We start from the raw sequence: 11981 nt of genomic DNA, 5'->3' as shown, positions 1-11981 counted from the left end.
GAGACACTGCTTCCAAGACATACTTGAATACACTTGGGTTTTTTTTTTTCTCTTCAATGACAGTCTCTTTAATCCTCCAGCTGGTAAACAACCCAATCTGTGGTGCACAGGAAAGTCTGGAAAGAAACCTCCTGATCACTGAAGCTCCATTTTGTTCCACTGGAAGGAGAAACTCAACAGCTTCACATGGGCCATGAGGGATGGGGCCAGGAGCTGCACAGCCTAGCAAACCCAGAGTACAGCAGAGTGCTGAGCACACACAGCTCCATAACCCAGCAAACCCAGAGCACAGCAGAGTGCTCAGCACACTCACAGCTCCATAGCAAACCCAGAGCACGGGCAGAGTGCTCAGCACTCACCAGGCTGGAGCTGCTGGAGGCACTGGGAGGAAGGGGCTGGCTCCTCATTGACTCCTGAGCCATGCTGGGCTGTGGCAAAGCTCAACAGTGCAGCAAAGGAAGGGACTCTCCCTTTTATGCTGGGGAATATTTGAGTATTTATATAATAAATGGGATGGTGCACAGATACATGTATGTAGACAAACATAAGCCAAATGTCTATTAAGTATTATAACCATACACAAAAGTAATCAGTATATAATATGTAGATTGACCCAGCAGTAATTCTATTACACATTATAATATAATCATTATTTTCATTGTATATTTGTGCACACATGAACGTATCAAAGTGAGGCTGTTCTTGTTTCTTGTGTCCCTGGGAGCTCCCCAGTAGCTCCCAAGCCTTGGGCCAGACTCCAGGACCAACCTGACTCATTTAGAGGCTCTGCAGCCTGAGGCCAGGATGGGACCCTTTCAGGGGGCTAGGGGGACATTACTGCCATGGTCCTCTCTTCAGTGCCACATCCCCACCTCCAAGAGGAGAAAACCAAATCCAGTCACACTTTAGAGATGGCTCAGGTCTCCTTGATGCTTTCTTCCTCTAAAAAGAAAAAGGGACGCGGTGAAACACTTTGAAAAGCCCAAGGAACCGGGAGCCCCCAGAGAAATGGTTCCCAGCACCCGTACAGGGAATTTCACCGCCTGTAGTTGGGATCTCCGGTCACACGGGGTCCTCCTCGCTCCGTCCTGCTCCCGTCCTCCAGCGCTTTCCGTGGGCCGGGAAGGGTCGGACCGAGCCTGCGGCGAAGGAGGCAGCTGCCAGCAGCATCCTGACCCTACAGCATCCTGACCCCGCAGCATCCCGGCCCCACAGCATCCCGGCCCCACAGCATCCTGACCCCACAGCATTCTGACCCCACAGCATCCTGACCCCACAGCATCCTGACCCTACAGCATCCTGACCCCTCAGCATCCTGACCCCACAGCATCCTGACCCCACAGCATCCTGACCCCACAGCATCCTGACCCTACAGCATCCTGACCCCTCAGCATCCTGACCCCACAGCATCCTGACCCCACAGCATCCTGACCCCATAGCATTCTGACCCCACAGCATCCTGACCCCACAGCATCCTGACCCCGCAGCATTCTGACCCCACAGCATCCCGGCCCCACAGCATCCTGACCCCACAGCATCCTGGCCCCACAGCATCCCGGCCCCACAGCATCCCGGCCCCACAGCATCCTAACCCCATAGCACCCTGACCCCACAGCATCCCGACCCCATCCCGCAGCATCCCGATTTCAGAGCTGGCCCCGGGGAATCCCGGTCCCAGCAATCTGGCTTTGGCACAGGCTGAGGGATTTCTGTCCCAAAAACCTCCAGCCCAGGCTGAAAGTGTTTGTTTCAGAAATACAAAGTGCCCCTTTTGTGTTTGCATGGTTAGGTTTTCCTTTGGAAAGCTTTGGGTTTAAGCAGAGAGGAAGCCAAGGGTATGACCTAAATGGTTTGGATTGTGGATGTTGTCTGTGGGGATTCTACAGAAGCAGCGCACGGGTGGGTATTTCTAAAGGTTCAATTTCTAAATTACCCAAAACACAGCTTTACAGGGTCCTGCTTTCAAAAGCTCACAGCCAAGGCTGCAGGGCTGCATTTGGTCCATTTGTGTGTGGCTGGGCTGGTCAATGGGTCAGTGGGTCAGGTCTGATGGGGATGCCAGGACAGGCTGCCAGTCAAACAGCCACTCATAGCTGGGGACACATCCCCATTGCCACTGTTCCAGGAAAGATGAGAAACCACCTGGCTGAATAACAAAGCCCAGAAGCTTCTGTTCCCTCGCTCTCACACCAAAGAAAGCCCAAAGCAGCTCCCAGCCAGCCAGATATCATCTAAACACCCACAGACAGCACAGCTGGGAGTGTTTCTGTCCCTGCCACTCACTGTGCCATCAGCTCTTGAGAGGTACTGGCAGGGAACAGTATTTAGGAAAAATAAAAACAAAATACCATCCAAAACCCCATCCATTTGTGACCCTGCATCTGACCCCAGAATATGATTCGTGACCAAAAGCGATGAAAAGATCTTGCAGTGACTTGAACAATGATTTTTCCAAGCAGAGGCAGCTCTAAGCAGGGAGCACAAGACTCCCAAGAAAGTAGAAGGAATGCACTCCAAGCCTGAATGCTGCAGATGAAATTTGTTGCATCATATAATCCGTTTTTGTGTTTTGTGTTTCAGCTAGACAGGGAGATACCAAGACAGCATGAGAAAGGCCATTTCTTCAAGATCTCCAGTGCAGATTGGGAGAATCAGTCACACTGCCAGCATCACCAGCAGCTTCATTTACTTTTCTTTTTCATTGCTTTGCTAAAGCCAATCTCCAATGGAGCAAGCAAGGAGGGAGTGTCAGCATATAGATGCCAGTCAGAGGCAGAGAGGAAAAAGGTTAAGATATAACAGCTGAAAGTTGTTAGATGGAAACACCATTTTTTTACAGATACTGAGAGCACTGTGGTTTCATAAAACCTCCCATTGTATTGCACTAATAAGTCAAGTGTTTGCAGCCAAGCCAGCAGACACACTCCACAGCATCTATTACCAGTGTGTTTATTTACAAAGGCAGCCAGCAAGCCAAAGCCAAACAAAAAAGAGGAAAAACTGAAATATGGACTGGCTTTAATTTAAAATCCTAGGGCTCGGTTTGTCATTTTCTTTTGTGTTTTGCTCCCTCCTCCCTGTTTTTTCTTCAAGGAATGATTATCCAAAGGCAACCAGGAAAAGGACTGTTTCCCTCTAGGTGTCTCTCTCTCTGTTTTTATCCTCAATTTTTTCCCTTTCTCTCTCTCTCACACACACACACACAAACAAACATACACACACAGACTTTTCTGGCCTCGCAGTCCAACATTAGCCAGCAATCTCCCACATCCCAGCCCAGTGTTCCCCCAAACACTTTATAACTTTTATAAAGGAGCTGCACAGAGGAGCAGCCCCTTTATGCTGTCATAGGAAGAGAAGCCAGCACTGCCAGCAGGGCCCTGCCTGACCAGCAGGGCCATGGCCAGGACACTGGGGATGGTGTGATTGCATCAGAGCAGACACCTGCACCCATACACTCTGAATGGCTTCACAACTGCTGTCACCTGCTTTCAAAAATGGGAGGTGTGGGGCCTGGATTCAATGGATTTGACCAGAAATCCAGAGACATGCACACACAGGCACTCTGCTCTGATAGTTCAGGGGAAAGCACTGAGGACCTCCTGCAAGCCTTTCCTCTCTTATCTTTGGAGTATTTTGCACCCCAACTGAGAACACGTGGAAGGAAGGAAGGAAGGAACAAAAAATCCCTCCAGGGATAAAAATGGCCAGAGTATCACAGCTCTGTGTGTTATACCCCCCTCAGTGGGGATGGCACAAAGGACAAGAAGAGAACAAGACAAAAAGAAAAGGTGGGAGCAATTTTAAATAAAAGGAAAAAGTTACATTAAATTATTGCTTTATTTCTGGTTCTATGCAAGTCTCTCATACACTCCCCTCTGACCCCTGAGACTCCATGTCTGCCCCCAAACAGCCCAGTAAGGAGGAGAAAGACCTGAAGGGATCCTGCCCAAAAAAGGAGCCTTCCCAAGATTTGGATCTACAGAGGAGTCTCTTAGTCACAAGAAAGTCCCCACCAAGGCAAGAAGTGTCCAGTCCCACCACCATTCCCTGTAGATACTGAAGGCTGGGAGGGAAAGGGAAGGAAAAGCTCCAGCCCCAGTGTATTGAGAAGTGTTCTTCCTCCAGAGCATGCATGAACAAGGCATCAGGAGGTGGAGCAGACCCTAACAAAAGGGCACAGGGAAGAAGTCAACCAAGAGACGAGCTCAAGGCAGGAGGAGAGGACTTGTGGCAAGGTGAGAGTTATCCAGCTCTCCCTCACTGTTCCCCCACAGCCCCCACCTCACCGGAGGCGGAGGTATGAGGGGATGGAGTAATTGAACAGCAAGTAGTCCATTTTGTATAAATTAAAGAGTCTCCTTTGGTAGAAGGGGCTAATGTCCTGGAAGAACTGGGCCGTCATGTCGTCTGTCGTCCTGGTGGTCTTGGAGGAAGCCGGGAACTTGACGCTGGCGTCGGCCCCCACCAGCTGCAGGATGTACTTGGCGTCTTCGGCCAAGGTCTCGTACTTGCCCACCACGTCGTAGTGGATGATGCAGGGGTGGCAGAGCGAGTGCACGCGCTCCCAGTGCTCGTTGAAGGGCTCCTCCTGCTGCGTGCGCGGGTCCAGCAGGTAGTAGACGAACTCCTCGAAGCGCACGTCGTCGCCGCGCTCCAGGGCGCGCTGGCTGGGCTGCGGCCGGTGCCGCCTCACGATCTTGGTGCCGTAGCGCTTGTGGAAGGCCGTGTTGTAGCTGAGCGTGAACTTGTTGCGGTAGGCTGAGACCAGGCGCTCCAAGGGCTCCCGCACGAAGACGAACTTGAGGTAGGTGCGCAGGCGGGCGTTGATCTCGGCGACGCTGTACTCGGACAGCGTGCGCAGGTTGGAGGGCACGTGGGCCTCGTGCGCGGGGATCTCCAGAGGGTCCCGGTACTTGCCTTGCCCCGTCAGGACCATCATCACCCGCTTCCAGTTGGTGCAGGCCACTTTGGGCACGTAGCAGTAGAGCAGCCCGTGGGTGTCGTCCACCACCAAGTGCCGCAAGTCGTCCGGCCGCAGGAGACGCCGCTTGCGGGTGTAACGGCTGCAGATGTTGCTCAACATCTCCCGTCTCTGCTGGTGAACCGCCTGCAGGGACGACTGCTCAAACTGGGGAGGAAAAACCCAACAGAAATGGTCACCGGCTTGCCCAAGATGATTGTGGCCTACACGCAACGCTCGGCCCACAATTGTCACCACTGCCTCCCCTGTGGCCTGCACACAACACTCGGCCCAAAATTGTCCCCACTGCCTCCACTTTGCTGGGGTAACACATGTGGGATTTTGGAGACAGCACTCACTTTGAACACATCTTGGTTTGGTGCACTTAATCCTTGGACAGGTTGGCATCAAAAGAAAGGACAAAATATGATGAGGAGCAGGATGAGGACAAAAACACAAAGCAGTGAGGGAAGAAGGGGTGGTGCAGAGAGGCATTTTTTTAAAAGCAGACACACACTGGGCTAACGTGCTCTCCCTCACACCAGTCTGGGGGGATGCCCAGCCCCAGGGGCAGAAAGCACAGCCTGTTTGCTGGCACAGGGCCCAGCACACCTCCTGCTGCAATGGGGCATTGCTGCCTCACACTGACACCCATACACTTGTGCTTGCTGTAAACACTCAGCCAAGGGCAGAAACGTGGCAGAACATTTGGGCATGCTGGATGGAAATGGACTGGGTGCTCTGCCAAGGAAAGGCAAATGGAAATGGTCTCTAATGCTGATGATCAAAGCCTGGTGAGCAGGAGGGCAGCTGGAGATGAGGTGGGGTGGCAGGTATGATGGAGAGGAGCAAGGGACTGAGTAGGTAGTGCTGGGGCCCTCCCTGAGGGCTCTGGGTTCCTTCTCCTGAGGGACTTCTTCCACACAGGCCAGTCCAACGCCTCAGCCCTGGTCACAGTTTCTTTTGGCCGCAGGGACAAGGAACCAACATATGGTCCTTTAACCCCTCTGACCCTCACATCAAGAGCTGGCAGCTGCTGCACTGGCTTACCAGAAGCCCAGAGTCCCTTAACCCCTGACCCAGCTGAAACCCCCTTACAGATCTGGGGACGTGACCTCTCCTGTCATGGTTTTCGTCAAAAATCCCAAAATGTCATTAGAACATCTGGGGAAGGAAACCATTTCCAGGAAGTCAGAAGGGGAAGGTCCCCTCCTCCTCTTGCCCACTCTGTCCCTGCTTTGCTCACAAGGGTTGGGAAATTTCGTGTTCCTCATTGCTGGGAACATCCAACAGCCTCGTCTGGGAACAGCAGCACCAAGCACCCGCTAACCTGGCGCGGCCCTGACCCTGCAGGGCAGTGGCTTTCATGCCATGCAGTGACCACCACCTCCCAACATCAGAGTGGCTCCCACTTTGGGGGTGTAAACAGCCCTGCCAGTGCCAGAGGGTGCCACAGAAAACAGCTCTGCAGTGACACAGGTGTGGTGACTCCAGATGAAGGGTGAGGGCAGGCATGCTGCCTGCATGGCTGCTGAGAGCTGCCACTGCCAGGTATGCTAAAGAACACCACTGGCTGTCAGGACCCAGGACATCCCTCTGGCTGTCCTGAGCAGGCAAGACCCCTGCCAGGGGGCTCAGAGACCCTGGCACAGAGCCCAGAATGCCCCTGTGGTTTTGATTATGACCCATGGAGCAAGTTACCGACCTTAGATGAAAATCTGCAAGCCATGACAAATTAAGTAGAATGACAGTGAATTTATCACAAGGTGAAAAAGTAGATTTTGGGGTTTCTAGAATGGGGACTCAGGGGGGCAAGATGGAGGGATCTGGGTGTGTCCAGCCTTTCTCCTTCTTCTTTTTCTTGGCCTCCATCTTCTGCTGTGATGTTGGCACTTTTGGATTGGTTTATAGTAGAAGCTGACCGTCTAACATAGGTGATAGGGATTGGAAAGTAATTGTCAACATTGTACACGTAGTTTTTAGTATAAAGACATAACACCACACAGAGGGCAGGCAGAGTGCCTGGAACTGTCCTGCTGGATGGACCTCAGCAGGGCAGGAGAAACAATTTTACAGATAAGATACAATTAACAACCTTGATACCGAGAAATGAGGAGCTCTGACTCCTTCTTCAAGCACCGGGCTGGGAAAAGAGACTTTCTAACTCTTCTCAGGGTCACTCTGACAAGTTAAAGATCCCGACACTTGGCCAGGCTTCAGGTGCTCCCTCACTGCTCCTTGGGGGCTTACAAGGTGTTTGGAGGGACAGCTGTAAGGGCTTGTAAAGCTCCTGCCAGGAGCTGGGATTTGCTAAAGCAAACTGTGGGTGATCCAGCAGATCTGTCATCCTCAGAGAGATACTAACACCTGGGCAAACAGCTCCTTCTGCAAGGGATGAACCACACTCAAGACTCTTTTGGATCTTATTTCCACAAAGGAAATAACCTCATCTAGGTCACCTTAGTGACCACTTTCTCCAGGAACCTGTATGGGCAGTAATGTGAAACAGGGACAGGAGAAAGCATCCCATCCTTACTCCTTCCAACAGGGACATGACAGGGGAAAATGCCAAAATGAAGGAAATTCAGGTGAACGGATGCTAACTGCCAGCAAGGTATGACTCTGACATTGTTGGCTACGAGGTTACAAAAAAATACAGCACCTAGGGAGATTATAACCACAGCTGAAGAAGCATTCTCATGCTGCCTTGCAACACAGCCAAACCTTTCAGCAGAAATTCCTTTTGTTTGGAGCTTCCCCATCCGCTTTTAGAACTGGAAAACCTTTTTTGCAAGGGCTTAGGAAAAGAGGCATTTTAATAATGTGATTTTTTCAGGTGTTTTTCCCTGCACTTGCATAATTCAAAATTATTGGACCAAAGAGACAGACAGACAGACACTGTCTGTAGGCATGGCAACAAATAAATGTGACTACTTTTCAGCAGCCGCCCACTGGAATAAATGCATGTCTTACAGTTATTTCAGAGCAAAATTGCTCCCTTCATTTCCTTCTCTTTAAAAGCCAGGGAAATTACGTATCACTTTTAAGGAAATAGCTCCACGACATTCCAGCAGCGCCAGGCTTTGCTGGCACCACGGCCAAGGGAGTCCGTATTTGTAATTTTTCAGAGAGCAAATGTACTTTGGCTGCTTACAGACATAACAGCATCAACCTTAACACAGAGCAGCACCTATGAGAAGAGCTGACTCTGGCTGCATGGGGAGGCAGCAGGGATGGCAGCCCACTGAGGGGCCACCAGCACTGCCCTCTGCTCCTGGGGCTGCAGCAGAGGACAGCCCCATGGACACAGGGGGATGCAGGGCACGTTTGGTGGCTGGGCACGTGGCATGGCACCTGTTGGAGGATGGTTTCCCACAGGGCTTCCTGCAGGGAAGTTGTGGTTGAAGATCCCTCTGCAAAGGGAAGTGGGGCTGAATTAGGGGAAAACTGCCTGCCCAAGGGGAAATGCAGCAGAAAGAAACACAGACTTTTAACAGTTCCAACCACAAGCCCCACTGTGAGGAACAAGCAGGACACATTCCCTGATTCCTGCACAGGGAGGGACCCACTAAGCCCACCTGGAGGGGAGTGATCCTTTGCCCAGGCTGTGCCTTGCTGCTCATTTCTCAGCAGGTGTAGCTGGCACACCTCAGAGTGATGGAGACACCTGAGATGTTCCAGGATTATAAATCCCCCATGGCTGAGTCCAGCTATAACTATGTAAACATATATATGTGCAGATTCCTATGTGTGTGCATGTACATATAGCAGTTAACACAGAAACATCTGCCAATTATTAGCTCAGGAAGGGCAGCAATGAAGCTCTGGCCCAGCTATGATGACACAGAGTTGGCTTTGAAATGTTCAGATGGCAAAGTCTCCCAGGTTTGCCCAGCTATGGCTCATCCCACTGGTAATTAAAACATTTACCCAAGCACCAGCAAGGGCCATAAGCAGTGTTTATCAAGCTACACCCCCAAGCAGTGTGGTCTTGTCTTTTAGACTCAGCCAGAGGTTCAGCTGCAAGGACACGGGGGGTGGCTGGAGCTGGCACAGTGCCCCACACACCAGAGGGTGGAAGAAAGGGTCAGCACTCAGTGCCCCACTTGATGTTCACCCCAGCACTTCTCTGTCCCTGTGCCCTTACCTGGTCACTCTCATACAGGGCCTGGAGTGGGCTGCGACCAGCCTTGCCTTGCCAGGCGGATCTCAGATCTTCAGAGGCTGAAAAAGGAGTGAGGAAAATCAGAGGGGTTGGAAGGGTCTGCTTCCCTTGTCTTCTCTTGAGATGCCCAAGTTGGGCAACCTCTCCCAAGAAGAGACAAACCCATTTTGCTCTGGAAGTGATGCTCAAGCAATGATCCTACCTCCCACTTTGTAACAAAATCTGCAGTTAGGATTCAAAAGGTCCAGAGCTATTTTTTATCAAATAAAACACTATAAACAAAGGTAACAATTACAATTTCAAGAACAACTAGGTAAAGTTTGATCCACATGCTTTTGGGAAATGCCACTTTGTCCAGGCTGTTTGTTTGAGAGAATGACCCAGAGGAGACAGGACCCTGCCAGCATTGCCACAGCCCTGTGAGGGGTGAGACAGCCTCTGTGCTTGGCAGAGATGAAGGGCAGATCCAAGACTGGCAGCTCTGTGCTGAGCCCCCATAGGCTCAGGGCTTGCACTTCCAGGCTCAGAGACACAAACTGGTCAGGTGATTTGTCTGACCAGTAAATCTACTGAAGTTCTTATTTGCTATTTATATTTTTTCCTTCCCTTCTAGACCAGCAGCATCTCCTCTGGTGTTTGAAGCTGCAGACAGCCACCCAGGCAGTCCTTGCCCTCCCTGCCCTGCAGACCAGCTGTTTCATTTTGGAGGTCCATTTGCAGCAGCACCAAACCCAAGGCTGGATGTGGCCAGCCATAAATGAGGCACCAGAAACCCAAGAAGTGACAGCTGCTCAAGTTCTTGTGCTCATAAATTATTTAGGGATGCAACCACCTTCCAGGCTAGGAAGCATCTGCCTCAGCTCAGCCTCTGAGAGTGGGGGCAGAAGAACCATGAGGCCTGGATAGCCCAAACCCAGCACATGGAGCCAGCCACGGCAGGGGCACAGGCTCTCCCTTGCAGCAACACTTCCAAGCAGTTCTCCCACCACTCACCCACCCTCTGCTGCTTGGCTCTGACTCTCTCCATTGGCAGAGGATGCCACGACAATTTCCACATGACAAGGTTTGTAACCATGGGGGTTGCGCAGCCCTGGAGTTGGCTTCCACAGAAGGAATCACACCATGAGTTTTAAAATGGAGAATTATGTTTTTTTCTGAAGGGGAAGATAGGACACATTGTTCAGAAGACTGTGGCCTGGGAGGATCTTCCAGTCCTCCAAGTTCCTGGAAAAAGCATCTGCCACAAGACATTTCTGGCAATGTGAAGGTTTCTAACAGAAGCTTTTTGCACGGCAGTTTGGGGCTCCGGATCTTTTCATTCACTGACCGTCACCAAACAACCCCACATTTGTTACACAAGTCCCAGATGGCATCTGTAAAACCAAAATAACCAGAAGGAAAAATCCAGACCCTGTGTTCATTTCGACATGCTTGCCTTTTGCTTAAATGAAAACTGCACCAAAGCACAGAGTCACCAGAGCCTCAGCTAAACATTATTCATTCCTGGAGCTGTAATTAGGGAGGAAATGACGGCCTGACCTCACAAAATTTCATCAGCAGTGCCTGTACGCTTGCGCGTCGGGGGAAATGACACTTCCTGCAGCGCTGCATTGATCAAGATGTGACTCAAGAGAAGAAGGTACAGTTTCTTCCTCAATGCTCTGTATCAGTTACCCCACAGGAGGGTGAAACAGCATCTGTGCCAGTGGCAGATAAGCAGAAAGTCCAACGTACAGTGCTGGGCTGAGATGCCCATCCCAGAGGAGCCCCGGTTCACATTTCCAGGCTCAGCCCTCTGCAAATGACAGGGAATGAGATCGACCTTGAAAACTGCACTCACTGCAGCTCACATCTGCAAACAGAGAGCTCTGAACTTGAGCCCCTTTCCCCTTGGGCTGGGCTGATAAACTCCTGTTGGATGTGACCCTGCAGAGGGCTGCTGGCAGTGCCTTGCAGCAGACACTGCTCCTATATTTAGTACAAACAATGTGGAGGCGTTTGTTTTTGAGATTAACACGTGCATCAGCCAGAACCTTTCTCATGGGGACAGAAGCAAACCCTGGGTGGTTCAGGCTGACTTAAGGCTGTTAGAAATGCAAATAGCTTGTGCTGGTGCTGCACAGGGCAGTGTGGAAACATCCCAGGGAACGGCTTCAGTGCCTGTTGCAGGGTCAGGTCACAGCCCCGGAGGAGCGCTGGCTTGGCAGGAGGCTCTTTGGGCTCAACAAAAGGCAAATCTGCAGCAAAGAGGGGAGGGAGCAGAGGTCAGGCAGGTCACAGCCATGCTCTGACCTATTCAGCCCTCTTTTTTTCAGAGGGACCAGCCTGGCCAGTGGCTGCTGCACTTTGCAGGGCTCTTGCCAACAGCCCCAGCAGAAACGTTGCAGAATGGATTTCCTCCAGCCCTTCCCCAGAGCAAGATCTGGCAGAGAACAAGGCATCTTCTCTGGAAGCAAACCCCCTGGGATCCCTGCTATGCTCTTGCTGTACAGAGTTCCAGGAAAACAGAGGAAGAGATTTTAAAAAAATGGAAAAAAATTCCCTGCCAGGCTGCTCCCGTGCAGCTGGAGGAGGCTGGGAGTGCTGAGCTGGCAGGGGAAGGCACCAGCACTCAGCACTGGCTGCATCCTGAGCTCTGAGCTCCAAAGTGGTGACACCATCCCTGCCCAGGCACTGCCAAACTCTCCAGAGCAAGGCCTGGCCTGGCAGCAGGTTTTGGGTTTCTACAGGGCTCCACTGCAGGAAGTCTCCCTGCTCAGAAACTGTCTGCTCACACTACACACAGCATCCAGAGGAGAAAAGCAGCTGGGATCCTGGCTGGGCCAGGATGGTGGCTTTGGAGCCAGATTTAAG

General features: G+C 51.5%; 1 protein-coding gene across 1 annotated transcript in view; it reads right to left on the bottom strand.

Moving 5' to 3' along the window:
* Nucleotides 1-3843: 3843 nt before the first annotated feature.
* The window catches only part of CHST13 (carbohydrate sulfotransferase 13), a 28228-nt gene continuing 20090 nt past the window's right edge, over nucleotides 3844-11981 (bottom strand). Inside the window, exons 2-3 of the mRNA XM_058813061.1 lie at nucleotides 9111-9187; nucleotides 3844-5131 (exon numbers count right to left, since the gene is read on the bottom strand). Of these exons, the coding sequence (XP_058669044.1) occupies nucleotides 4286-5131; nucleotides 9111-9187 (923 nt within the window). The 3' untranslated portion in view covers nucleotides 3844-4285. The remainder of the gene's footprint in view (nucleotides 5132-9110; nucleotides 9188-11981) is intronic.

Source organism: Ammospiza caudacuta, chromosome 12 (genome assembly GCF_027887145.1).
Source record: "Ammospiza caudacuta isolate bAmmCau1 chromosome 12, bAmmCau1.pri, whole genome shotgun sequence".
NCBI classification, from domain to species: domain Eukaryota; kingdom Metazoa; phylum Chordata; class Aves; order Passeriformes; family Passerellidae; genus Ammospiza; species Ammospiza caudacuta.
The sequence above is the reverse complement of the archived record's forward strand: the minus strand, read 5'-3'. Positions and strand labels throughout refer to the sequence as shown.